General features: G+C 46.7%; 6 protein-coding genes, 1 long non-coding RNA gene and 1 pseudogene across 11 annotated transcripts; 4 read left to right on the top strand and 4 right to left on the bottom strand.

Moving 5' to 3' along the window:
- The first annotated feature begins 1,839 nt into the window (after positions 1–1,839).
- Positions 1,840–2,580, top strand: LOC112892972 (16.9 kDa class I heat shock protein 3). Its single transcript, XM_025960094.1, has one exon. It carries the CDS (start codon positions 1,925–1,927, stop codon positions 2,378–2,380), a length of 456 nt encoding a protein of 151 aa, XP_025815879.1. The 5' UTR covers positions 1,840–1,924; the 3' UTR covers positions 2,381–2,580.
- Positions 2,581–7,729: 5,149 nt separating this feature from the next.
- Positions 7,730–8,488, top strand: LOC112892974 (16.9 kDa class I heat shock protein 3-like). The gene has a single exon (XM_025960096.1). It carries the CDS (start codon positions 7,800–7,802, stop codon positions 8,247–8,249), a length of 450 nt encoding a protein of 149 aa, XP_025815881.1. The 5' UTR covers positions 7,730–7,799; the 3' UTR covers positions 8,250–8,488.
- A 363-nt stretch (positions 8,489–8,851) lies between these two features.
- LOC112892977 lies at positions 8,852–11,057 on the top strand. The gene is made up of 2 exons (XR_003228729.1): positions 8,852–9,376; positions 10,624–11,057. It is a non-coding gene; the product is annotated as an uncharacterized LOC112892977 (long non-coding RNA).
- On the bottom strand, positions 9,420–12,898 carry LOC112892969. 5 transcript variants are annotated; one of them, XR_003228726.1, is made up of 7 exons: positions 12,291–12,897; positions 11,831–12,206; positions 11,209–11,546; positions 10,655–10,951; positions 10,245–10,436; positions 10,022–10,156; positions 9,420–9,946 (listed from the first exon to the last, which is right to left on the bottom strand). XR_003228726.1 is itself a non-coding variant. In XM_025960088.1 (7 exons), exons 1-4 carry the CDS (start codon positions 12,409–12,411, stop codon positions 10,931–10,933), a joined length of 903 nt encoding a protein of 300 aa, XP_025815873.1. In that variant the 5' UTR covers positions 12,412–12,898; the 3' UTR covers positions 9,420–9,946; positions 10,022–10,156; positions 10,245–10,436; positions 10,655–10,930. The 5 variants fall into 5 exon arrangements, 3 of the variants coding, with proteins under 3 accessions (XP_025815873.1, XP_025815874.1, XP_025815875.1); XR_003228727.1 differs by having other exon boundaries at positions 11,209–11,481; XM_025960088.1 differs by having other exon boundaries at positions 11,209–11,575; positions 11,831–12,224; positions 12,291–12,898.
- Positions 12,899–13,448: 550 nt separating this feature from the next.
- LOC112892970 (17.9 kDa heat shock protein 2-like) lies at positions 13,449–14,469 on the bottom strand. Its single transcript, XM_025960092.1, has one exon. It carries the CDS (start codon positions 14,324–14,326, stop codon positions 13,841–13,843), a length of 486 nt encoding a protein of 161 aa, XP_025815877.1. The 5' UTR covers positions 14,327–14,469; the 3' UTR covers positions 13,449–13,840.
- A 6,781-nt stretch (positions 14,470–21,250) lies between these two features.
- LOC112892968 lies at positions 21,251–23,728 on the bottom strand (annotated as a pseudogene).
- Positions 23,729–24,270: 542 nt separating this feature from the next.
- LOC112892975 (16.6 kDa heat shock protein-like) lies at positions 24,271–25,182 on the bottom strand. Its single transcript, XM_025960097.1, has one exon. It carries the CDS (start codon positions 25,010–25,012, stop codon positions 24,569–24,571), a length of 444 nt encoding a protein of 147 aa, XP_025815882.1. The 5' UTR covers positions 25,013–25,182; the 3' UTR covers positions 24,271–24,568.
- A 1,063-nt stretch (positions 25,183–26,245) lies between these two features.
- LOC112893880 (probable calcium-binding protein CML16) lies at positions 26,246–27,191 on the top strand. Its single transcript, XM_025961403.1, has one exon. It carries the CDS (start codon positions 26,441–26,443, stop codon positions 27,008–27,010), a length of 570 nt encoding a protein of 189 aa, XP_025817188.1. The 5' UTR covers positions 26,246–26,440; the 3' UTR covers positions 27,011–27,191.
- Positions 27,192–27,922: the final 731 nt, after the last annotated feature.

The following is a 27,922-nucleotide window of genomic DNA, read 5'->3' as shown; positions in this document are numbered from 1 at the left end:
GCACACCATATATTCATTTTGAGTTTTCGACCATTCCATCCTTCTTTTTAGCTTTCGATTCCATGGCATTAGAGAAGTTTGGCAATATAGTTTTCTCTCTTCCTGTCAAAATATAGTTTTCTGTCTGAGAAGATTTCAGTGAAACTATGCTAAGACAAGAATTTAAATGGTTGATATGTGATAAGAACATGATCTAGGGTTTGTTTGGTTCATCAGAACTAAACTTTAGTCCGGTCACATCGAATGTTTGGACATCAATTAGAAAGTCTAATTACAAAACTAATTGTATAAATGGAAACTAATTTGTGAGACGAATCTATTAAGCCTAATTAGTCTATAATTTGATCACGTTGTGCTACAGTAAATATGTGCTGATGATAGATTAATTAGATTTAATAGATTCGTCTCGTGAATGAGTACCAGCTTATAAAATTAGTTTTATAGTTAGCTCATATTTAATCCTACTATTTTACATCCAAATCCAGACTACAAATTAGTCTCTAGATTCAAACAAACATCTGGCTGAGGTTGGTAAACTTGCCACAGCCGTGTCGTTCCTGATCTTAGAGGAGGCAAAGATCATTTTTTTTAATTTCTGAGATTTATGGTACAAGTTGTAGTAGAGGCAGAGACATTGGTTGGGCAGTGCCTATGTAGGAGCATCATGACGATGGCAATAGCGTAGATTTGACGATACAAGCTACAGGAGATGGGAGCAGGGGCTCCTCTGCAGTACTGCAGTAACCATTTCCGTGGGGAGGGGGGGTGTTATTCATCGTGGGAGAAATTTAGATATTGATGTGGTTACAGTGCTACGGATAAAAACACACCACTACAAATGCATGAAAAAAAGGGGCCAAAATGTTATAGAGCCGAATAGCTAACCCCAAAACACAAATGTACCATATATTCAGCATTCCGTCTGGATTTCAGGCTTGAGCTAGGTCCGTGGGCCTCAAGTGTTGCTGGAATTGCGTTTGGGCCGTCCGGTATTGCTCCTTGAATTCCTTTCCTCCTCTGTCGGCGCTACGTGAACTGTGCACTTCGCACCAGGAAGAAATTAATTTAATAATACTAACATCTGTTTTAGAATGATTGAAAACAATGGCTTCACTGTTCATTGTTTGGTTGTCCGTCTTTTCTATGAATCTTCATACAAATAGCTAGACAATATAACATGCATTTTTTTGGAAACCTATCCTTTTTCAAAATAGACTTTTGGAACCCCATCTGATAATTTCCTTTTTAACTTAACTAATTAAATAGTTAAAAAATTATTTTTATTCAAAGATTAAGCAGTGAAAGCTAGAGTCGTCTGTTATTCTGAAACGGAGGCACGTTGAATCATGCTACATGGTAAACTGGAGTAATGCTGTGCTGCCCACCTGGCCATTATTACAACTTCCAGTGGCACACTGCTGAGCAGGATAGATGAGCATTGCTTATCTGCCAGCGGGGCACAGCAATAATCCGCAATCAGTACTTCAGTTGTAGCAATAGACACACGGCTCGGGATGTTTCTTCTCAAGTTCTGTCAACAAAATCGAATGAATCCAATCTTGCTCGCAATTTAAGCTGATCTAGAAACTAGGGGACTTTGCTAGAAAGAATTAAAGACCTTTTCTTTTAAGCAAGTATATCCATGGAGGAACTGAACTGAATGCAGTGCGAACTCGAGAGTCATCTAGAAGGAAAAAGAAAAGCAGAGAAAGAAGGACGAATAATGCCGCGAAGCAAGCGGAAGGTGAAGCCAGAGAACTCCAGATGGTTCGCGCGACACGTCCGTCATCAACCTATAAATACTCTGCCTCGTCTCCAACCTCCAGCCATCGAGAAGAGCACACAGACAGAGCAACACATACAACCTTCAGCACAACACTCCCACTCGACCGCGCTCAGAAACCCAACCGACGAGGCGACGACGATGTCGCTCGTGAGGCGCAGCAACGTGTTCGACCCCTTCGCCGACTTCTGGGACCCCTTCGACGGCGTCTTCCGCTCCCTGGTCCCGTCCATCGCGCCGTCGGACCGCGATAACGACGCCTTTGCCAGCGCGCGCATCGACTGGAAGGAGACCCCCGAGGCGCACGTCTTCAAGGCCGACCTCCCCGGCGTCAAGAAGGACGAGGTCAAGGTCGAGGTGGAGGACGGCAACGTCCTGGTCATCAGCGGCCAGCGCAGCAAGGAGAAGGAGGACAAGAACGACAGGTGGCACCGCGTCGAGCGCAGCAGCGGCCAGTTCATGAGGCGGTTCCGCCTGCCGGAGAACACCAAGGTGGACCAGGTGAAGGCCGGGCTGGAGAACGGCGTGCTCACGGTCACCGTGCCCAAGGCGGAGGAGAAGAAGCCTGAGGTCAAGGCTATCGAGATCTCCGGTTAAGCGGCCATGGACGCGGGAAGAAGCTGTGACGATAATGCTCCGGTTCTGGTCCTGATTGCTTGATATGTCATGCATGATCTACTACGTATTTCCCTATGGTTGAGTAATCTGCAATCAATGTTCTCCCTGTGTAATTGTGTTGAGCATATATAAAAGTAAATAAAGCATCATCTGCATCGAGGGTGTTAACAGACTATGAGCCAACGTGATCTTGATATATTTTAAGATTAAAATTAAATAAGATCAGTGTCGGATTTTTTAGATTATGTAAAGCTCTTTACCACCTCTATCTGAGAGAACGAGCAGAGACTGTCTAATTTTTCCTTTTACATGTGTTTTCTTCCTCTGATTTGGTACAGGGCACAATGCCTCGCGTGCTAGACATCGAGTCCGCGGCTGTCGCAGCACGCGGGCCCTTGGGCGCATCGATTCGCACTTGCATCGCGTACCCTTACGGCACTCTGCGATAGCCACGTGTTCAGCTGCCACAGCATCACTGCATCGAACATGGATTTACCCAAGGTGCCATCACGGGCCGGTAAATCTCACACGGTTCGTCCTGCGTCAAGAGTCGTGCGTCTTGATGAGCGCTAGTGAAGTTGGTCCCACACTTGCCTGAGGATTCTGCCTTGCAATGAAGTTTTCACGGGGAGCCAGCCAGCTAGGCAAGAATTTTGCATTGGTAAGGTGGTGCAGTCTATCTTCCCCCGCCATCTCTTCGTCTTCCTCGAATTCAGATCCGCGGTTCACGGGGGAGCGCTTCTATCCGTCAATGGATAGCGGGGGAGAGAAGGCGTGCGGGGAGAACGGTCAGAGGACCAACAATCCTACCAACATGGCGGCAGGGAGACAGGAGTCAAGGGGGGAGGATGAGAAAGAGACCTCGTTACTTGCATCAATGGTGGGAGGGTGCGAGAGCTCGACCACGACCACAACCAGAGCTTGTTGGTATGATACTAGGATCAAGCAGTGTCGCAATATCGATGGAGCATGCCAGAGCTCATTGTTGTCCTTTCATGGATCCTGCCTTTTTCAACTTCACTTGATGGAACCCACATGGTGCGTGATGCTATACAGTTCATCATTTTTCTAGATTAGAAATGGGCAGAATTTCATGCACCGGATAGTTTATTGACAGGACCAAGTGTTGAAAATAGCAATGCATACTCGTGAGAAGCTTCTAGAAGGTTAGAGAGTATGCATGAACCATGGTTGCCATGCTTCTAGAATACTGTATAAACTAGATATTTGTATGGTTATATAAGTATGATGAAAATTCTAGAGTTAGATATTTTATAAAGAAGTGTGTAGAAGATGGACACATGGCAAAACCACTTGAGCCATGAAGTCCTATGAATAGGATGCTCTCCTTCCCTTTGCTATACCATAGCATAAGAGGTCTTAAGTAGAAGATGGCAAGATAGTTGTATCATGGTAGGGTAGCTACATAAAGAGTGCAAGAGTCTTGTGTTGTATACTAAGTTATAGTGAATAAAGAGTTGAGTTCTCTTATATAGAGTTGGCCTCTTATGTTGGTGTCTAGGTGCAGGACTACTATAAAATATAGATATTGTAACACACTCTTGTAATATATTCATCTATACGTTATAAAGAAGTATTACATATCTCTTGAACACAAAACTATACGTTACATATAAAGGTTGTAATACATAGCGCTTACTTGTTGAAATTGTATTACATATAATGATTATTGTAACACAAAATTAGTGTTACCCCTAAAATGTTACAAAGGTGGTACTTTGTTGTAACGCATAGAAACTAATGTTACTACTAAAGTGTGCTTCATTCATGAAGGTCCATATTTTATCTACCATAAGCATACATATCTTACCAAATTTTAAATTTGTATGATGTCATTGAGCATGAGAAGAACTAGTCTATATATATACCTACACTAATTACAATATCTTAGACAGCTTCTAAGATCTTGAAAACATAGACATTTTATGATAGCTCCCAATATCTTAGACAACATGAGATCATCCATCCAATTTGTGACAGCTCAGATTTCTTATAGATATTTTGATCACGTTATCCCTTTCCTTTTTCGAAAATATAGAGCAAATGGAATGCAGTTCGAAGCTGCTAGGCATATCAACAAGCTCTACGGAAATGAAGACGACAGTGTAATTCTGCAAATTTAGCTAGAAACAAACTGGCGCAGTTACATTATTCAATTCTTGCTCTTCCCTCACCTCTGTGAGGACGAACCGTTTCTTAATGACAAGAATTCTACACTTTGAAACGTGACAACTTGAAAATGCTACCAGGAAAATATATTGATCCAGATCACGAATGTTATATATACTTCAGAATTCTGACTTAGTAGCTACTCCTTCGAATATTTGAGCAAAGAAAATGTCTATTCCTCAACATAAAAAGTATGGGATTATAAATTAATTTTGTATGGGATTATAAATGAAATTTACAATCTCTAAATGAAAGCAATGGCTATGTCTTACTGATTCTATTTTTCTTATTGCGATAATGCGATCCAATATCACGCAAAACGTGGAAATGTTTTAAAAGAGGCGGTGAATGGTGATTGAAGTAACTACGACGATGCTATCGAAATGAAGTCAAAATAGAAGCACAAAATATTAGGACTCAAAATAGAATAATTTCTTCTTCTCTCTAATGGAAACACAATAGCACCTTACTGGCACCCTGCAGCGATGGAGCTGTTAGGGGGCCATGACTCTCCTTATGTTCCACATACACTCTTGTGCGTACATACATTTGCTATATTAAGTTAGTGTGTATGTTACTATTTGTGATACATTATAAAATTGACTCCCTATTTGTTTGATTGATTGCTACATGCCTCCAGACCGTCCCTGCTCCCTACATTATCCAGCACCACATGTTGCTGGTGTTGGGATAATGGAGAAGCTACCAGGTCCATTGTCAGCACTCAGCCCTAGCGGCGACGCTAGAACTAAATTGACCGTGGTGTACCTCAGGGTTTGCATAATTTTCCAGGAATATATGTGATTTTGAGTCTAATTAGCGATAAAAAAGGTACTTATCCTGATGCCAATGACCAGGAAGCACGTGGCTTCGCCCCTGATCATCACGGTGCCCCTGCCAAGCCTTGTCTTGATAAGACTAACATTCTCAAACAATTGTGTTATAGGCATTAACACTTCTGGTAGAAAAATTACTTGATCCCATTGACATTGTGTGGTTTCCGTTGTTTAGTTATGAGTTATGACCATAATATCATGAAAATACCTTTTCAAGATAAATCCACATGTATAATTTTCTACGTTTTCAAACTAAGTACTTTGATAGAAATTAAGAGCTTTTTTCGCCCAAAAGTTTAGGTGAATTTTGGCCAACAAATCTACCATTTGTGACCGGAGGAGATATCAGCTACTGAACAGGGCGAAGCAGGCTGCTCCTCTGTGGAGTGGGGAGCGATCGTCTCGCCTGGCAAAGCAAGATTTCAAGTTAGGAACCATATCAAGTTATCTCCAGAGCTATACTTTTCACGATCAGCTTGCTGAGGAACCTGTAAATTCAATGTAGCCCTACAGTAGTTTCCCATAAAATCCGTCCATGAAAAAAGCGGCCCTGGAGTGCTCTAGTAGTACCATGCAAAGAATGTGGCCCTAGAACAAGCATAACCATTGCCCATTCCGGTACCACTCGGCTTTGGCAATCATATCTCTATACATGATTCATGCAAAAAAAGAGAGCCAATCAGCGTGGCCACGTCGCGGCCAATTCCTGGCCTTCCGATCGGCCGACGGATGGTCCAGATCTTACGATTCCCGACCATTTTGCAAAAATATTCTCGATCTTTATAAAAATCAACCAGCAGTCCAGCCTCCGCTCTCATGTAATTTTGCGAAAAAGCCTTCAACTTTTTCTAAAATCAACCCGCAGTCCAACCTTCCAGATTTAGGAAAATTTTCAAATAAAACCTTGAGTTTTTGTTGAATCAACCTGCCGTCCCGTTCCTCTCTCAACAAAATTTTTTAAAAAAACCTCACATTTCAATTAAATCAAACGACAACCCGTTACATTCATTATTTCTAAACGAGCAACATTATACGTACAATTTGAACACCAAAACACGTTGGAATTAGAAGTTATTCAATATAAAATTTAATCTAAAATTCAAAAACTACAACTTTATTATAGAGTAAATTTTAAAATTCAAAACACTTTTGTAGTTTGTTTGCACAAATACTTGCATGCGACCCGTTGTATCTAAAATTTGGACACCAAAACTTCTTCAAATTAAAAAATAATCAATACAAAAGTTGCTTAGAATTTCAAAATCTACATCTTTATTATATAGTAAAATTTCAAATTCGCAACACTTCTAAGAAATTTCAAATACAAAAATTGCTCAAAATTTTAAAACCTAAAGTTTCACTACATAACAAAATTGTAAATTCAAAATATTTTCGTAATTCGTTCAACATAACATCTTATTTTGCTAAAAATATAATATTGCACTACCATTTTTCTATAGCTTCTCATGCGACCTCCACAATAACGCAGCATATTTTAATATAACCACTACTTCCTTAAAAACATCACGTCTATTAATTGCCTTATGATTTCGTAAATACATTAAGTATGTGACTAATTATGCTCCACCCTCCCTAATAAATTATTTTACCCCTTATTTCATCATAATAAATGCAGCAATAAATGTCATACCTCCATTTGGATACCTAAAATAATATACAACTTAAATAATAGCGTCACAACAATAGAAAGCTCAAAATATATGCCAATTGCAACAGCGGGCAGACCAGGATAACTATGCGAAAATAATGAAACGATAGATTTATCTTAACTATGTTGATTAATTTTTTTTACATTTACCTGTATACAACAGCTACTGTATGCATGAACTAAAATCCGCATCAACTACGATACTACGACGCGGGATACGGACCCACGCGGCTTGCCGCGGGCCTTTCTAGTTCGCAACGATTCTCCTTGACAACGAAACCCATCGAGCTTTGATCCAGAAACGTGACGAGCCGCTGCAGTATTGGTTTTTTCTGATATGAACAAAGTAGATTGCAGATGGGACACGAAAAGATAAAGCAGAGGACGGCGAACAAGAAGCACCAGACTGCTCTAGAGCAGCGTGTTCCCTTCTGGACTGAAACGAAGAAAGAAAGATAAATTATTGATGGCGTAAAGCAAAATACTAATCCCAACTACCAGAAAAGTCCAGAAAAAAAGATGAAATGAAACTCCAGAGGCTTCTCGAGCCGTTCTTGGCGAACCTATAAATACTCTGCCTCGCTCCCCGGACCATCACACCACAGATCAAAGCTTCCAGCACTAGAAGAGCTAGCTCCGACCAAGCACTTCAGCAAATCCACCAGCAGTGTGCGATTCGCGTTCACAAACCCAACCGACAACAATGTCGCTGGTGAGGCGCGGCCGCGTGTTCGACCCCTTCGCCGACTTCTGGGACCCCTTCGACGTCTTCCGCTCCGTGGTGCCCGCGGCATCGACCGGCCGCGATACCGCCGCCTTCGCCAACGCGCGCATCGACTGGAAGGAGACCCCCGAGGCGCACGTCTTCAAGGCCGACCTCCCCGGCGTCAAGAAGGAGGAGGTCAAGGTCGAGGTGGAGGACGGCAACGTCCTGGTCATCAGCGGCCAGCGCAGCAAGGAGAAGGAGGACAAGAACGACAGGTGGCACCGCGTCGAGCGCAGCAGCGGCCAGTTCATGAGGCGGTTCCGCCTGCCGGAGAACGCCAAGGTGGACCAGGTGAAGGCCGGGCTGGAGAACGGCGTGCTCACGGTCACCGTGCCCAAGGCCGAGGTCAAGAAGCCTGAGGTGAAGGCCATCGAGATTTCTGGCTGAGAGCTCGATCTTCAAGGTCGCGCAAGCTATGTCGTGCTCGGGTCAGTGTTTGCTCGTCGTGTTCCTGAATGCTGTGCTCTGATGATGTCGTACGTGTCGGTCATGTTGTGGTCAGTGTTGTGCTTGCCGGCTTGCCGCGTCGACCCGTGAGCGGCATTGGTATTTGTGTGTTTGTCAGTGCAGTCGTCTTTGGGTGTCATGGTGAATAAATGAAAATATAAAGAGTTTCTCTTGTACTATGTTTGATGATTTCTATTTGGTGGTACATATTTTGCTGAAATCTGGACATGTAAGCCGTGAGCTCAATCGGATGCCAAATCAAGCTATATTTCAGCCCATTTTTAGATCAAGCTCGGCCCGATTTAGACCAGTCCGATATTTCAGCTCAGTCCATTCCCTTCGAAATCAAACATATCAGCCCACTCAAAAGCCATGCCACACAAAAGCCCGTTTCGGCCCACACAAGGCCGCCGCTAACTTCCAGACTTTAGACGCATAGTACCACCATATACTATGGTTTATGGTTTGATACTTGTATATAAATATCGGACGATCTAAATTTTTCAATGTGTATATAGTATAGTGGTAAAATACGGGAAAAATCATTTGTGATATCATCTTTTATTTTTTTCATTTCATTTCTTCCCCGTCTCTTCCATTCCCCTACCTGCGATATTTCCCGGCGCCTAGGGTTTCTCCCAGCGGCGATTCCGGTTCGCCGCCGTTGAGGCGGCGCGTGCCGCGCTCGACGCGCGGCCCCTGGCAGGAGCACGGCACGCGTATTCCCCCGACGGCCGACGCTCCCAGATGGGAAGGCATCCGTGGCGGCGACCTCTTCACGGGCGGACGGATCGGCCATGGTGGGATCCCGATTCCGGACGCGTACGAGCGGCTGTTGCTGGACGCCATCGAGGGCGAGCGCTGGCTCTTCCCGTACGGCAGTGCTGGTGCTGCGCTGGGGGCCAGGCCGATGGCCTTGGTGCCAGGTCCGCCGGCCCTCGAGGGAGGCTGACTGCGTGCCGCAATTAGGAGGCGGCTTCCAGATCAGCGCGCGCTAGGCCGGCGGACATGCGCGCGGTGGTGCGCTGGTGGCCCCTTGCCTCCGTCACCCTCCCCTTCCGTCCAAGGTGAGCAATTTTTCATTAGCTATTTAATGGAAGCTACATGTACTTGATCTGCATGAAAAGGCCTCATTTGCGTTTAGGAGTACAGTTAATTAAAACAATTAGATCTCACGACTAGTGTACTGCTATTGTGCTCGTCTGAAATTGAGTATTTCTATTGTGCTCGTCTGAAATGTAGTACAATAATGCGAACTGGATTAAAATGTTTTAACAGAAAAGCCTAGTGTAATCTAAGAACCAAAATAAATGTCTTAAAACAATTGTTCAGCTAAATCTCAGAGGGGATCGTGTAATGGCGTTCTCCTCATTCAGGGGCGAGTTCACCAGTATAGCTGCAAGCTTCTTTCTGAATTGATCAATAAGATTTTGTGTAAAACCTTTTTCAAGCCTTTTGCCATTCCAGTGCTCCATGTACTTTAGCACGAATAGGCCTGATGATGTCCGGTCGTCCTGTTGCGGTAATTCTTCAACCATGTCAATGTCCCAAATGTTTAGTTTGAAATCTATCCACCATGAGTATTCCTTCTTTACGTCTGCATCAATGTGATCAAAATAGCACTTCAATCCTGCAACCTATAAAATTTAATGTTAGTCGCCTATGCATGCAAACATTAGTATACAATGGATGTAGGATTTCTAAGACCTCACCATGTTTCTTACTACTTGCAAGATATTTGCAGCGAGTGGTTTGTGGGAATTTAGGACCTGTATACACCTTAATTTTGCATCGACTACGGACAGGAACCAGTGGTTTTGCTTTTGCACAGACATAGGTAGGAAAATCTAAAAATAGTTTATTAATAAGCATTCATTCGATAAAAATATTCATTGGATTAAAAAATGACACTTATTGAAGGAGAATCATTGGTACCATGTGGTTTTTGACATAATTTAGTGCTATTGTCCGCATTTGGGCGGTCTCTTGTGCATATATTCCTGATTCCTCTGTTTGTTTTAACTGGAAAGTTGCTGCCATCTTTGTGTTCTCTAGGTAGATTTTACCATGCCTCCTATCGTCATTTGGGATTTTTCCACGCATATCATGTATCCTAGCAGCCACAATCTGAAAATACATTCAATCAGGAATTTATCCCCAATAATAAAAGGAATGAATTAACATATTCGTAATTCGTTAAGCGTGGATTTAAGCGTGGCGATTCACTATGTCCACCAATCTGATCAAAATTGTTCTGTATAAAATACCAACAGTGTTTGATACTACCTAACAGATGTATTATATAATTATGCAGGAATACAGGAGAAGAAAAATAAGGAACTTACAGGATTCAACAGCGCTGGTATTTTCGGATCAATAGGTGTCCCTTGCGTATCTTTGTTGCTTTGAGTTGTGCAGTAGATGGCTCTGATCTGTTCGTCATGGCGACTGTGCTGCAGTTTCCGGAGCGGCTGCGTCGTCGATCCCTGATAGACGGTGCACACGCAGGACCGGCGACGGCGTCGATCCTACGCACTGGACGGTGCACACGCAGGAGCTACGGCGGCGTCGATCCCAAATTGCTGGACGGTGCACGCGCAGGAGCCGCGAAGGCCTGTGCGTTAAATAAAGTTCTGCTGCTCCTATCAACGATGGCAATATTTATATATAGGTGTCAGAGATGTAACTAACAATGATGTCTGAATACAATACGGTTTCCTGGCCAATTATAATACGATTTGCTTGCCATGAACGTCTACGATTATTCGAAGCTACTATCGTCCGGATGTCCGATCCGAAATTTCTCATCGGATGCTGCGTCGTAATAGTAGCAGGCCATGAATGCACACAGTTATATAATTCGGTACACAAGGAGGGCCATAGGAAAAAAAAAACAAACCTCATCGCCTTCAGTTAGCACTCCAGAATTCATGGCTTCCTCCCATCTCTTGTTTGATCGCGATGCACCTCTCGTAACAATGTTTATTGCATCGAGTACTTTGTTGCTAGAAGATTGATTGGCCACTGAGAAGTGAGCTGACAAAGGCTCGAACGACGTCTCCTCTTCTGTTCCATTATCCTCCACATCTTCCTTTAAAATATCATCTAATAACTTCATTACCCTCTTCGTATTGTGTTGGCTCCTCGAAACTTTGAATAAAGCTCGATTGCCCTTGTTGCGAAGTGCATGGAAACGATTCATTTGTTCAGTCCACACATGCATGTTGGTACGCATCTCTGTTGGGAATGCACTCTTAGCATTCATCCTGACTTGTTAAGACTGAAAGGTTCAAATATTTCTATTTCTTAAAAACACAAGTGCTAGGATTTCAGCTGCATATTTGAGTACCCATATTATCAAGTGAGAATGGCTGGCTACCTTGATGAAGTGTAACAATACAAAAGAAAAAATGGTTTGAGTTATCAAATACAAAAGAAACTAAATCTGCACTCCTAAACACAAATCAGGCCTATTCAACTGCATGTATCTTCCATTAAAAAACTAATGAAAAATTTCTCACCTTGGTGGACGGAAGGGGAGGGTGACCGATGCAAGGGCCCCAGCGCAGCACCGCGCGCAGGTCCGCGGGCCTAGCGCGCGCTGATCCGGCAGCCGCCTCCTAATAGCGCATCTTCCGGTCGGCGGCGACGATGACGACGGGAAATTAGACTGCGGCGCTGAGGATGCCCATAACCAGGAGGCTGACGGGCCCGGCGGCACCCGAGGCAACGTGCAAAAAGACGAGGTCCGCGGTGCCGCAAGAATGAGTTGCCGGCGTCCCCCATAGCCCCGATCTTCCGGCCGGCGGCAACGAGGACGGGCGGCGTCCTCGAAGGGAACAGGCGAGCGGTCCAGGTGACCTTGACAAGGACAGGCGACGGCTGATACGATAGCGCCTGATGCAGGGGAGGGGGCTAAAATGCAAAAAAAAAACTAAAAATTCTCCTCAATTTATATTAAATTTTTAATGACAATCTTACCACTTCTAATGGACGGTTGGATCTGCTCTGTGCTGCATACTACCAAATAGTAGTACTGTGCACGTAAAAAACCTGGCTTTCCAATCCTCTCCTCCTCATCGTCTTCAACACTCGATCGCATTAGTGCCTTAGCGGGGCGGTGGCTGAGCACCACGCCGTTGCGGACTGGCGACTGATGGGTGCTGACTGCTCGCAACAAGCCAACAACTTGCTTAGGCCGAGTCAGAGGCAGTGCCGAGTGCTCGAATGGCCCACCCTCTGCTGCTGTTGCGACCTGCGAGCAGTCGCCGATCCGGCCAGTTCCTCACCGGCTCCGTCCCAGTCGTCACCCTCTTTCTTCTTCTGCAACCCCGGCTGCAGATCGATGCCCCACACGCCCAATAACCGGTGCTGCGCCGCGCTGTCTCGCAACTTGCCATAGTTCCTGGCGTGTGGCGTGTCGCGGAATAAAGCTCGCCGCTGTTGCCCGTTGCGACTGGCCTCCGACGAGGCCGCGCACAAATATCCCATCCACGTGCTGCTGCCGCCGGACGAGCCGGTCGGTGCGGCGATGGTGCCGCGCGCACTATGTTTTTGTGCTCTTTGCATCTCACGGCTGTCATATCGCATGTTTGATCAACAATTACGAATATTAAATATAGATTAATTACAAATTAATTGCATGAATAGAACAATTACGAGTATTAAATGTAGATTAATTACAAACCAATTGCACGAATGGAGGCTGATTCACGAAACGAATCCATTAAGCTTAATTAGCTCATGATTCGATAATATTGTGCTACAGTAATAAACATGTGCTAACGATAGATTATAGATTCGTCTCGTGAACTAGTCTCCATTTATGGAGTTAGTTTTATAGTTAGTTAATATTTAATTCTTCTAATTAGCATCCAAATATTTGATATGATTCGAACTGGTCCATAAATCCAAACAGCTCCTTGCTTACCCGTTCTTCGGCATCATGGTGCCGCAAAGTCGCGAGCCAACATGATGGCCGTACAGGGACAGCGAGCTACGGATATTTGCTTCGATCGCTTTCGTGCTCTGAAGGTTTCTGCAGTTGTTGGTGTCGAATTCTATCGAACGTTTCAGTCGGTACGTGTTGATGATTTAGTTGAGGAAATATGGTGGTCACGCTTGCAAGTTGCTGTAAACTTTCAACTGAACAAGTCACACTGGCAGGTTGCTGTCATTAACTTGTCACAACTTATTTACCGCATGAAGAAAAATTTGTAGAGACGGCAATCGCAAGGAAAGGCGAAGAAATGAGCAGAGACAGGATTCCAGCTTTAGCTGCTTAGGTTGCTCTTCATTTACCGAGCACAGATCCATGGTGCTGCCCTGCAGGCATGTTTTTTTTTTCTTCTTACATGCGTGCAGGCAGATCCATCACACGGAAAAGTATGCGATACCAAACCAGAGGAGGAGGAAGCTTCAGACGGTACGGACGAGAGACCTCACTGTCACACGACGTGGTACGCTAGTCTTCATTCACAGGAGCGGCCAAGAACAGAGCCGCGCCCGTGAGCCAGCGCGTCGGCGTCGGATCAGCAGGGCCCGGCGTCGACGGGCATCGTCGTCGCCGCCTCGGCCGTCTTCTCGGCGGCGGCGGCGGCGATGGCCCCGACCTTGGGCACGGTGACCGTGAGCACGCCGGCGTCCATGGCGGCCCTGACGCCGTCCACGGCGGCGTCCCCGGGCAGGTGGAACCTGCCGAGGAACGTGGCGCAGCTGCGCTCGATGTGGTGCCACCTGTCGCTGCGCTCCTCCCGGCGGAGGCTGCGCTCCCCGGTGATGACCAGCACGTTGCCCTCGTCCACCTCCACCCTCACCTCCTCCTTCTTCACGCCGGGCGGCAGCGCCGCGCTGAACACGTACGCGCCCGCCGTGTCCCGGCTCTCGATGTAGGTGTTGGCGAACGCCGAGGTGTCGCTCGCCAGCCACGCGTCGGCGGCCACCGCCGTGCCGAAGATGCTGAAGGGGTTCCTCCACGAGTCCGGGGCCAGCGTGTCGAAGAGCCTTACCAGCGACATCCTCGCAGCCTAGCTAGCTCCTCGAGACCCTCTTGGCTGACAGTCTCGAGAAGATGCTGTGTGGCTACCCAGCTTGATTTCAAGTGTACGTGTATGCTCGGAAGTCGGAGCTGCTGCTTGGCTAAAGGCCCGGCACGGCTATTTATGGGCGCTTGAAGGTAGGCGTCCAGCATCGTCTCCGTCGAGGCGTCGAGTGTACTGCTGTACTATAGTGGTGTGAAAGGGCCAATTTGGTAAATTGGCAGGTGATTGACTACTGGCTTGTGATCTGGAGAGCTCCATGGAAGGGGGAGAAAAAAGATGCTGCCGGCGGCCGGTTTCCTGCCCGCCTCGCCGGCGTCCCATCCGATCTGCCGGCGACGGTTGCGATCCGCCGGCGGCTCGCCATCCGCCGCTTAATGGCGCGTTGGCGTCAGCGTGTGAACGATGGCTACGTGGCTCCTTACGTGCAGTCGCTGTACGGTTGCCTCCACCCTTCGGGACCACGTCCCCGACGGCGACCGCGCCCGATTCGTCCACACCTCGGCGTCGAGGTGGCCTGGCCGTACGCATCTGCGGCCTGCGGGTGCCTTGTTGGTGTTGGTGTCCCCGCCGCCGTACCGGCGCCCCGGGAAAGTCCTCATGATGCGAGCGTGGCTGCGGTGTCCTTGTCCGGCAGTTAGAGCTCGCCGACGACCCGTTCACACTCTCCCCGGGTCTTATCTTATGCGCACGGCCACGTGCGCCTCTGAATCAAGACTCGAGGTGAAGTAGCAGGATGAGTCACCAGCGGCAATCTTGTATTTTTTTTCTGATTGATAATTTCTCTTTAATTATTGAGGTGCATTCATTTTTAATTTGTTAGGTATCCATTTTTCAGAGATAAAACATGAGATGTATCCATTTTTAGGGAAAACAAGAGATGTATCTACGAAGACAAATTAGATTATTGCTTCAACAAGAAGTGACCTGAGTTCTTGAGTTAATACAACCTTGAGGAGTTCCGGAGGCTAAATTATCTAATTTGTTATTGTGCCAAAGACATATTAAGAGATATAATATTGTCTAGAGTTCATCGGGTGGTAAAAGATGCAAAGAGTAAATAATCAGGAAAACGTAGTTACAAAGAAGAAAGGGAAGGAAATAGAAGTGCTCAGAAGAAAGGTAGTGATACTACTCATCGTAGCATGTTTCTCCCATCCTATGCTTCTCTAGCTATCTTCATTTTTTAATCTCCTTATATTTTATATGCGTGGCTATAGGAGAACGAAGATCTATATAATGCAGCGGAAGGTAGAGATGGAGGAGTTGATTCAAAGCAAACTTGTACTACTCGTTTTTCCATGGACACGTGCGCCTCTGCTCAAGTCTCTAGGTGAAGTAACACTGATGAGCCACAAGGTGTAATCTTGTTTCTTTTTCCCTGACTGATTATTTGTTGTAGATTATCTAGCTGTTCTAAGATTCTCAGAGATTATGGACGCAAATCTCAGGCTGATTCATTAGGATGAGGGGTAGGTGAGTCATCAATGTTTTTGTTAGGCGGAGAAGCGAGGGCTTGACGCTTTGTAATCTTCTGCGCCACGAACTGTCTAGTTTTTCAAACCTCTACTATGTTTACTTGGCTTACAGAAGATCGTTTGCACATGACTATGTTATAAAAAACGTCGTGAATCGCTTGGCGTTGGCGACGTGGCGTTCGGTGGACCGGAGACGATTCTCGACGCAAGCTAATATCAACGTACCTTTCTAGACCTGCTCGAGTGTCTAAGCACAAGCAGTTCTATCCCTGCTGAAGTGTCTCTGGCTAGGACTGCACGCACAAGGACCTGACGAAGCGAAGGGTCCATGAAAGCGAGACGAAACACAACCAGGCGAATAATTCAGGTAAGGGTAGGTCTCAGAGCCCCCCGTTTTTTTCCCACCGCGCGTGCCGGGGCGGCGTGGCTGTCCGATTCTCGATCCGACGGCAGGCACGCCGTGCGGTTGTTTTCGCTGGGCGTCAGCCGATGCGTCCTCCGATCAACAATGTGACACCGGGGTCAGAACAAAGGCCTGCAGATTCTCCGAGCCGGGAGAACGTTTTCGGCCACGCAAAACTCGACGGGTCATGGACCGTGCCGGTGCCATCGTCCATGAGAGGTGCTTGCCATCAGCACAGCTCGATCCCAAGTTTCTTCCCTAATGAATGCGTCAGTGTACTGTTGATGGGGATCTGTGTTGTTTGTTTGGACTTTAATCGCTTGGCTGTGGCTTGCTCTGAGGATCGCTTGGTGGCCATCAGCCGGGGAGATCGAAGGTGCCATTCTGAATTCAATTTTTGACAGTACTGGAGTTCTTCCTCCCATGTGAACTGTGAAGTTGTGTTTTTGTTTGCCTGAACTAAAAGTCTATCACTTTTTAGAAGCCACGTGAAGCGATACGTGAGTTATCGCACGTCGGATGTCAGTCAGTTCCCGTGGTACTAATAAATGTTTTCTTTGTGGTGAAGCAATATCGTTAGACAAAACTTTGAAATGGATCGATGATTTGAGGGGCAAGATAAGAATCGCGTTGGGACGAGATGCACAGAGTTTCTAGGTGCTATTTAGCCGCAACAGATTTTTCTTTGGTATAAACTTGTAAAAAACACTCCATAAGTCATGACTTTGATATTCAGCCATATGAAGAGTTTTTGGGAAAATATATAAGTGAAGAGTTCTGTTGCAAATGATCATTCCTTATTTAGCTATCTTATAGAAACCACCTCACCACAGATGTAAATAATCAGCTGATTCCGGGTAATCTTGACTAATATGAGCTGCTTCCACTTTTGGATTATGCTCATTTAACATGTTTACAATTCTAAGGCTACATCAGCGCTCCAAAGTGGTGGAAACGTTAGAATCGGCTGAGCTCGTGTCGGGCGGGATGGTTTTTGCAGCACAACCGAGAATAGATGGCCTTTGCAACAAAACATCTTATGAGACCAATTGATCGAAGCACAAATCTAAGGGATGCGTTCTTGCAATTTTCTCATCTTTCGGTGGTAATTTGACACTGCGATTGGCGTTGGGCCGCCGCAGCCGCATCCCACATGGCACAGCTGAGAGCCTCACGGCAAGGTTGTTGGCTGCCGCCTGCCGGTTACGGTCATCTTCCCGACGTAGCCGCATGGGCCGCGCGGCTGCTGCGATGGAGCTACGGTGACCGTCCCCAGGCGATGATGGGTTGATGGTGGAGGTGCGGTCGCCTTCCCGTTTCCAACTTCCAAGCCTAGCCGCGACCTGGCGCTCTCTCAGCCTCCTGTTCCTCTTGGCGCGGGGATCGTAGCGCTTCCGGCTTAGGACCGCGGCCGTGCGCCCGTGCCTCCGCCCCGTGCTGCCCCGGCTTACCTGCCACGCATTTTGCGGTTCAGAGCCCTCGGGATCGAATGAAGGCCAAGCTTCTGTACCGCAGTCTCACCTGCCACCCTCGAGGTGTTCGACCCTAACCTATCTCTAACCGTCATTCTCTGTATCCTTCCGTCATTTACAGACTTCTCTACAAGATTCTCTCCTCTATATCTCATTTCTCTCCAACAACGTTCTTTAAATCTCGTTCTCTATACATTAAACCCTATATTACAAACGTATTTTATTCCAAATTTTTATACGTACGTATTTATCATACCTCAAATGCTATGGATATATTTTATTTTTATTTAATCCAGTGTTTAAAACGTAAATAAAAAATAGAGAAGAGGAGAGAGAATCTCTATATATAGAGAAAACATGTAGCATTCTCTATTTTAGAGAACGCTGCTGGAGCATATAGAGAACGGAATCTTCTCTATATACAGGATAGAGAACGGTTTAGAGTCTCCCGTTGGAGACAGCGTACGGGGAAACAGCGGGAGCACCGGCGCGTTGTTGAGGTTCAGAGTTCACGTCGACTCAAACCGAGTAAATCACATGTCCTTGTGCATCCTAAGCCGTGCCGCTTGAACCAAACATTATTTGAAATGGATGCAACCCGATTGATTTTGCAACTGCAAATTTTGGTTGCTGCCTGTTAGGCTGTCTCCAGCGATATCCTCCAAATCACATCCTCTACATCCTTCATTTACAGAATTCTCTACAAGATTCTCTCCTCTATATCTCATTTCTCTCCAACAACGTTCTCTAAATCTCGTTCTCTATACATTAAACCCTATATTAGAAACGTATTTTGTTCTAAATTTTTATACGTACCTATTTATCATACCTCAAACGCTATGGACATATTTTATTTTTATTTAATTCAGTGTTTGAAACGTAAAGAAAAAATAGAGAAGATGAGAGAGAATCTCTATATATAGAGGAAAACTGTAGCGTTCTCTATTTTAGAGGACCATTTAGAGAACGCTGTTAAAGTAATAGAGAACAGAATCTTCCTCTATATATAAAGTACAGGATCCTTTACAGGCATCCGCTGGAGATAGCCTTAGTATGTGGACCCGGGGCTAACTTCTGGCTTCGTTTTCTCCATGCTTTCTGCAGATTAGACAGGTGTTGTTGCCCACTACTCGCCAAGACATAATCGGTCTGTCAATTGTCATGATGAGGTTGCCCAAAGTTCGTCTGTAGTTTGCCAGCTTATCAAAGCTACCTGCCTTCTTGGAAGCTGCGTTACAGATCCAGGTGCGCATCCATAGTCAAAAGATATTTGAGCTTATTAGTTGACTGCTATTGCCAGCGGGTAATTATCCTGAGTCAATTCCCTTAATGCTATAGAAATTTAGATGGATTTCTTGTACGCCACTAAATTTTTTGATTTTCCTTCAATGCCATAGAAGTTTTGATTTATCCCCTCAGCGCCATTCTGTCCAAATTCCCAAATTCCCATCCATGTGCTAGCCCACAAGTCAGCGTCCGTCTCTCTTTTCTTTTCTTTTCTTTTTTCTCCCTCATCTCCCACCGGCGGCGCGGCCTCTCTGCACTGCCTGCTCGCCAGCGGCACTCGATCCGCCACCCCCAGCTCCCAGCGGGGGAGCTGGAGCTCGCTTCGACCGGCTGCCGCCGCTCCCAACGCCACCGGGGGAGATGAACTCGTCGTGGCCCGCGCGCCCCGGCCCGACCCGTGCGACGCCGCCGCTGGCGGGGGAGCGCGCCCCGACCCAGGCGCCGCAGCCGCCGCGAGGGGAGCTCGCCCCGGCCCGGGCACCGCAACCGCCGGGAGGGGAGCTCGCCCAAGCCGTTGACGGGGAGCTCGCCCGGCCCGCGCGCCGCCGCCAGCGGGCGAGCTTGCCCGCCCACGGGGGAGACGAGGGAGAGGACGCGATAGAAAATAAAGAGAAGAGAGAAGAGAGGGGCGCTGACAGGTGGGCCCGAAGGGTAAAATTGTCTTTTCCATCCACACTTAACAACACATGGATGGGAATTTGGACAGAATGACAGGATAAATCAAAACTTCTATGGTACTAAACGAAACTTGAAAAATTTTATGGCATACAAGGAATCCATCTAAATTTCTATGGCATTGAGGGAATTGACTCAATTATCTTCCTTAGTGTCCTATAAGACGTTTGGGACCTTGCAACACAAACATAATCATAAGCTAGGCCATGCATATTCCTTTGTGGTAAAACATTAAATAGGGAACTGTTCAAAGTTCTCAGAAAGAGAATATAGATTGCAATACAGTTCTCTTTACATTTCAATACAGCTCGGTACATATCGAATGGAAAATAGAAGAATGGTTGGTTTATAATATTCACTTTTATTTTCAGTATTTACCATTTAGAGGTGCCTCTCTTTCTTATAGAGACTTGAAAGGTCCTTTTGCTTGATTTTTATCAGACAAACCAATTCTAGATGTCCTCTTTGTCATTTAAGCCGCTATTCATGGTTTATCATTGTCGGATGACAGTCCACGCTACAAATTTAAGATGTCCTCTTTGTTACATGCAGCTGCACCTGCACTGCGTTGCTGTCATATGTGACTGAGACTGTGTTGCAAGATGTTGACTTATTATCTGGAGCTAATACAGGTATGACTTATCTGGGCCCAGTTTAGATGCAGTCAAAATTGCAAATGTTATAAACCGGGATACTGTAGCGTTTTCGTTTGTATTTGACAAATTTTATCTAATCATGGACTAACTAGGCTTAAAAGATTCGTCTCGTGATGTACAATTAAACTGTGCAATTAGTTATTTTTTTACATACATTTACTGCTCCATGCATGTGTCCCAAAATTGATGTGATGGAGAGAGAGTGAAAAAGTTGGAATTTGAGTTAGAAAGATTTGGTAACATTGTACGTGTATATATGATCCACGCTAAATTATGGCCATGCTTTCAGGGCTTTGCTTTCAATACAGATAGTTTGGCCTGCATGATAATGTAGGTAAACATCTCCTTGAACGCACGAAACCTTGGGTGTTTCTTTTTCCTTAATACGAATTTAAGCTCAGTGTATCTCCTTAATATATAGAGCCTAATTCCCCAGAAGTTGTTTAGAATTGAAGCTAACAAGCAACTACACTGTGAAAATAGATTTTCCTTTCATTATTAGTTTCAACTAATTTTGTAATGAACACATTGGTCTAAATCCCTAAGCTATTTAACATGCTAATCAGTCTCAGATAGCAACTACTTTCTATGCAAAAGTATACTGTCTCTTGCATTTGTGTAGTCTCTTTGCTGGTGGATGATGCAATTTCATTTGTTATAAATTATTTTTGATCATATTGCGTGACATACTGATCATAATTATTTCTCATTTCCATTTTAACTGAACACTAACAGTCTAAAAGACAAAAATCTCCAGAAAATAGACATGTTGATGCAATTACAAAAAGCTCTTATTCCTCAGTGAAATGGTTCATCACATCAGTTATGTAATTCTCCTAAAGGTACAATGGGATCATAACATGGAGGATAGTGTGATATACATCAATGGAGTCTCAATCTTGTATCATCCTAAGATCTGTGTCAAGGTAATCCTTATTGCAAAATTTACTTGCGCCAGTTACACATGATTTTGAAGATATTTTGGTAGACCTGAACTTAGTGTTAGCTTCCATGCATGGATAAACCAAGTAGGACTCTGCTTTTGTTTCTTGAAATTAGTCTACATCTTGCAAAAAGGTCAGTAAGCTGATATTGAAAAGGAAGCCCATAAATGGATATGTGTAGAGAGGATTAGCAACACAACCTGGGTCACACGGCCCAAACTTAAATTCTCTCATTTGTTATCTTCAGGCATCGTGGTACAGTAGTAGTACTAAAAAGGAGACCCTTTTCTCTCATATATTGAAATGAGTAAGGAAACTTAAATTCTGAGTATCTTCTCCAGCAGTTGTATTAATCGAATGGATTGATGGTTCTGGGGGGCAAGATAAGAATTGCATTGGTGGAATTTCTAATTCAGTAACACTTCTCTCTAGCATATCTATGACCTTGGTGATAGAAGGCCGAGCTTGTGGCATCATTTGTATGCACCACAAACCAATCAAAGCCATCTTTGTTGCAATCTCCTCGGTTGCGCTTGTCACTTCAAAGGTTTCGAGTGTACCCCCATTAGATAAGTGACCATGAAGCCATTCCGGAAAATAAATTTGGCCAGAATTGTCAGGATTTGTTTGCACATTTCTTCTCCCCCCAACCATCTCCAAAAGTACCATTCCAAAGCTATAGATGTCCGACTTGGTTGATACAGCACCAAAACTTCTAGAGAACACTTCTGGAGCAATGAAGCCAATGGTTCCTCGTGCGCCAGCCATTGATGAAATGATGCTCTCCTTGATGTTACAGAGTTTGGCCAGGCCAAAATCAGCAATTTTTGGACAATAATTAAAAGGATATTGTGAGGCTTGACATCGAAATGGATGATGCGCCTATTGCACCCTCTGTGCAAATACTCTAGCCCGCGTGCAATGCCAATTGCTATATCATACAATTTTTCCCACCCTAAAGTCGATTTTGGATTTTCAGAATAAATATACCGCTCCAACGATCCATTAGGCATGTACTCATATATGAGACCTCGCCTTGATCCTTCTATACAAAATCCAAGTAGGCAAACTATGTTAACATGAGAGGTGTTGACAATGCTTACAACCTCATTAGCAAATTCCTCTCCATCGCCTCTCGAGTTATGAAGTAGCTTGACAGCAACCGGGTGTCCATCCCTAAGCTCACCTTTGAAAACCATGCCATATCCTCCTTCCCCTAGTTTTTCACTGAAAGACCTTGTTATCCTTTTCAGGTCAGTGTACCTGTATCTTTTGGGTCTTATCCCATATCTGGATAGTATCAATTCAGTATTTTCTTTGGTTTCACAATCCTTTCTCCGGACAAGGGATGATTTTATCCAAAGTGGCTTCAGCACAACAAAAAAGCATCCTAAAAGCATCCCCGAACTTGCAGATATGAACACTGCAAGTAAACAGAAAGGAAGAAACATTTAAATACATTTAAAAGTAGTAATACATCAAGAAGCAACATGGTTCGTATCAATCAGTGTGCTAAATAGCACAGCACGGTGTGATGCTTCATTATCGGCTAGTATTTTTTTTGGATTTTTTTTCTTGAACACTACAGTACTTGGATCTTCTGCTGCTACGAGTGAAGTTCTTACCTGCCATGAGCAAACTAGTGCCATACTTCTTGCTATGACCTCCATCTGCAGATAACACATAGGTTGATTGAATAAATGAGTAAGAAATTTTGTGGAAATTTACTGTTTGAATTGCTTGAGGTTATGGTTTCATATACTTTTAAGAAAAAATTTGACAAGCTTCACTACTTAAGTTGCAGCTCAAAGCGAAATGATAATGGAGAAATTTCCCAGTAATGATAGGTAACAGTGGACCAGGTGCAAGGTAAGCAGTGACAACATCAATCGTATTCATCCAACATTTTGCATGAATTGAATTTTTTTTATTTTTGCACAATAGTAATAGGATTTTTCATTTTTAAGATGAAAACTGCAATGTCCACATTTTCATGTTATGTGTAACAAATCTGTTGCTATCTAATACTACTATAATACAGGAACAGAAGTGATCTCGGCATGTTACCTCCAGGGGAAGGTGAAACGCAATCTGAAAGCGACAAAAGGTACTTCCTTATGCTTCCCGATTGCACCGAGAAATTGACCAGGGGGATTTGCCCAGCACTGCCAACTTCACTGAAGCTTAGAATCCATTCGAACTGCAGTGAGGCATGGCATGAAGCAAGACCGCGCTCATCCGGCTGTATGCTTTGGTGGACCTCCTTGTCATCCCCAAAGATGCTGTGGAAAATTGTGACGTTGCTGTGGCCGCAGCTGATCAACGAGAACCACCTCACCAAGTCTGGGTAACTACTCTCAAAGTTGTCCACAGGCGGCCTGAAGATGAAGGTTTGACTACAGGCCGAGTTATTGAGGATGCTGAGCTGCACATCCTGGACTACCACGGTATGGGAATCGTACCGAATTTCTTTCAGCAGTAGCTTGCTGTCAGTAGCGAGATCCAGCTCCGGACCCAGTTGGCCGCAGCTGACGTTAATCGAGTTCCCACAGGCTGGGTCGAGACCCGGAGTACCAACGAAGAAAGGAGGTCTGATCTCGATGGGTTCGGTACTGTTGCATTGAAGCTCGGACGGGCATGAACTGGAGGAGAAGGTTGGGAGCAGGATGAAGAGGAAGATGGCCAGAGAGGCCGAGGAGACTGGTGAGGTGCTCATGTCCGGGCAACAGACTAACAACAGGCTTGCAACTGCATCAGCCACGGCAAGTATTCTGCAGGGCAGATGCCAGTGGCCTTTAGGCAATGCTACAGCTGCAGGGCGCGAAGACCCGCGGTAGACTTGAAGAGTGTCACTACAGATAACTGCACGTCCTCCGGTTCTCGCACGGCCTGGTCGGACGAATGTGCCCGTTTCCTCCAAATTCAAAGTCGTTACCGTACCGTTGACGACGGCCGAGTTACTAGTAAACAAAAGAACGACTATCAAGTCATAGTCTCACTTGTCAGTATTCAGTAAGCTGGCAGTCAGTACACTGTTGTAACTTGACTAACCAGTGACTATGAGTAACTGCAAGTCTGCAAAGCTCCACCTCAACAAGCTCAACAGCTTATTCGTATCCACGTATCATATACAGGACGCCTGCAATTACAAACACACAAGTGCATTCACTACACATTACATACCAACTGCTACATCAGACACCGACACGAACGACACAACACAGGACGTACTTGCAGTTGATGAACATCACCAGATGCCCTCACTCAAGCTATCGTTCATGGCCGTCCAACGAACTGATGGACGGTTCAGCCAGAGATCTCGACGGTCTTGACCTGCGGCTTCTTGGCCTCCTCCTTGGGCACGGTGACGGTGAGCACGCCGTCCTCCATGGCCGCGCGCACCTGGTCCAGCCTGGCGCCACGCGGGAGGCGGAAGCGGCGCTGGAACCTGCCGCTGCTGCGCTCGACGAGGCGCCACGCCTCGCCCTCGCCGGGCTCCTCCCTGGCGCGCTCGCCGCTGATGACCAGCACGCCGCCGTCCTCCACCTCGACCTTGGCGGCGTCCTTCCCGACGCCCGGCAGGTCGGCCCTGAGCACGTGCGCGGCGGGGGTCTCCTTCCAGTCCACGCGCACGTTGGTGAGCACGGGGCACTGCTCCGCCAGCGGGCGGACGACGCCGAGCGGATCCGCGGACGCCCAGAAGTCCAGCGACAGCGGGTCGAACACGTGGCCGCTCCGCACCATCGACATCGCCGAGTTAGCTGACAGCCCGAATCCGAACCTGAAGTAGTGAAGCTGCTGCGGATGCTTGTTCCTGTTGCTGCTGCTTCGATTCCTCGCGTCGAACTTGACGATGGATTCTGGATCGATGGCCGTTGCATTTTATAGGAGGCGGGGAAAGGAGATCGATGATCAGTTGGATTGGATGCGTCGTGAAGGGTCCAGGGCTGGTGTCTCCTGCTTGTTCTGGATGGCCAGTTGGACGAGGACGACGAGTCGCGAAAGGCTTCACCGCGAAATCGAGTGCGCGGATTGGCACGAGAGTTTTCTAGACTCGATGGGAGGAGTGTTGGTGTGGCGTGGGCCATGGATGGGCGGCAATCATGAAAGGCTTGCGGGCTCACCGGCAGGCCGGACGGACTGAGCGGGCATCGTGCGTGATGGGCTGGAAAAGTGGATTGGGTGGGCTGGGAGATTCTGAACTTCGTAAGAACGAACCACCACCGAAGTGGGAAGATGGGCCTCCATTCACAAGTTGGTGGCTGAGCCTTGATGGGCTGTGCTTATAGCTGATGACCGGGCCTGTTCGCTAGTGCTTGATGTCATGGGGTACAGATTGGTCTCAGGGTGTGTTCATTTCCTCCCTTCTAAAGTTTAGACCCGTCACGTAAAAAAGAATCTTGATATTTAGAAGTATTAAATAAAATTTGTTTATAAAATTTGGGTGCTATTCGCGAGACAAATTAATGAGCCTAATTAATCAATAATTTGCCAATGCTATAATAATCATCCACTAATTATGGATTAATATATCTTATTAGATTCGTCTCGCGAATTAGTTCTGGAATTCTGTTTTGTAATTAGATTTTATTTAATACTTCTAAATAATAAGATTATTTTTGATGTGACATCGGGGACAGACGTGGCCGCCTGGCCGGTGATCCACGCTGCCTGTTCAACACGCTTGACTAGCGCCTTCGAGCTTCGAGCCTTTCAGGAAGCTTCTGCCTGCCGGAGAAGAAACTTTTGCCTCCTGACACCGAGATCCGCACCGCCACGTGCCTCCCCGCCGGCCGGCCACGTGCCTCGTTCTCGGCGCGATGCCTGGCAGATGCGCCGACCGAGGCAGCAGCCACGCAGACCGCCACGCCGTCTCTCTCTCTCTCTCTCGTACGACTCCGGCCCCGCGGGTTTCTGCTTTCTTTATGCGGCGAGCGAGAAAAGTCGGTGCCCTGCCGCTGCGTGTCGATAGCGCGTGGGGCTGCCGCGGCGGCCTATTAATATCTCCATCGAGACCATCCCAACCTCCAACATCTTCCACTTCACGAGCTCCCAAGTCACATCGCCTCCTCTTCCTCTCCAGCTGCTCGCTGCGGAACCACGCAGCCAATTGCTCTCGACACCAACCAGTTCTCACCTCTCGATCGATCAAACCTTCCTCGCGTCGCGTCCGTCGCCATGTCGAACGGCACCGAGAAGCAATCCCATGCTGCTGCGGCGGCGGAGGCCCAGAAGCAGAGGCCCCCGGCGGTGTCCGCGGAGATGCAGAAGGTGTTCTCCCGCTTCGACGCGGACGGCGACGGCCGGATCTCCCCCTCGGAGCTCGCGGCCGTCTCGCGCGCCATCTCCCCGCCGCCGAGCTCCTCGCACGGCGGCCGCGAGGTGGCCGCCATGATGGACGAGCTCGACGCCGACCGCGACGGCTACGTGGACCTCGGCGAGTTCGCGGCGTTCCACGCGCGCGCCGGCCGCGGGGACGACGGCGAGCTCGAGGCCGAGCTCCGCGCCGCCTTCGACGTCTACGACGTCAACGGCGACGGCCGCATCACGGCGGCCGAGCTGGGCAAGGTGCTCGCGCAGATCGGGGAGGGGTGTGGCGCCGAGGAGTGCGAGCGGATGATCGCCAGCGTCGACGTGGACGGCGACGGGTGCGTCGGGTTCGAGGAGTTCAAGAAGATGATGGCGCCCCAGGGCAGCGCCGCCGCGGCGCCCGGCGGCGACGTCCCAGACAAGGCCAAGAAGGAGTGAGCGGCAGATGTGATCAGGGGGGAAAAGGGCTGGAGTGCCTCTAGCATTATTTTCACCTAGAGTAAACTCTCCTGCGTAATGTTGTTGTTAATGGGAATAATAATCCTCCATGACTATCATGTATTATACCCCCAACCCTTATAATTGTGGCGTACATGTGTGCATCGATTGATTTGCTGAACCAGACCTGTTTGGTTTGATTTTTTCCTACGGCATTCCCTGCCGCCATGTGTGATTTCGCTGCCATTTTAGGATTCAGGCCAGGATTAGCATGGAAAACAGTCAAGCAGATATCCTAGTCCTAGGTACTGAAGCTCTTCTTTGCGGCCGTTTGATTTCGACCGTCGCTACGAATACGTGCCTACTACTGTACTTCCATTGTAGCGCTTCAGTTGATTGAGAGGTCGCGAAGAAGGCGCGTCTCGGTGGCCTGCGACCAGGCGGAATAGTTCCCATTCCATCCTCACCGCACTCATTCGCCGCTAGGCCTGTCACCGTCAGGCAGGGAGCCATACAGCATCGACTTCACCGGTGCTGTATGTGGATCTGAAATTATCGCTGCCAGCGAAAACTTCTCTCTTTCCTGAGCTCCAAGACATCTCCTTTTTCAGAGACTTGACTTGGCCAGCCCGTTAGGCTATCTCCACCGGTATACCGGTTCTCTAAAATGGAGGATACTGTAGCCACGGTAAAAAATTGAGATTGTGTGGTATAGAGGATGGAAATAGAGGATGTTGTTGGAGTAAAGTTTGGTATAGAGAATGAAGTTGATGCGGAGGAAAAGGATAGGGGATGAGATTTAGAGGATATCGCCGGAGACAGTCTAAACGAGGGTACATATAATAAAAAAAATAAAAAATAAAATGTGGAACACCGTGACTGCGTAGTATCAAAGGACGAGGGAGCAGAGGC

Source organism: Panicum hallii, chromosome 5, assembly GCF_002211085.1.
Source record: "Panicum hallii strain FIL2 chromosome 5, PHallii_v3.1, whole genome shotgun sequence".
Taxonomy (NCBI): Eukaryota; Viridiplantae; Streptophyta; class Magnoliopsida; order Poales; family Poaceae; genus Panicum; species Panicum hallii.
Note: the sequence above shows the minus strand (reverse complement) of the source record. Positions and strands in the feature narration are given on the sequence as shown.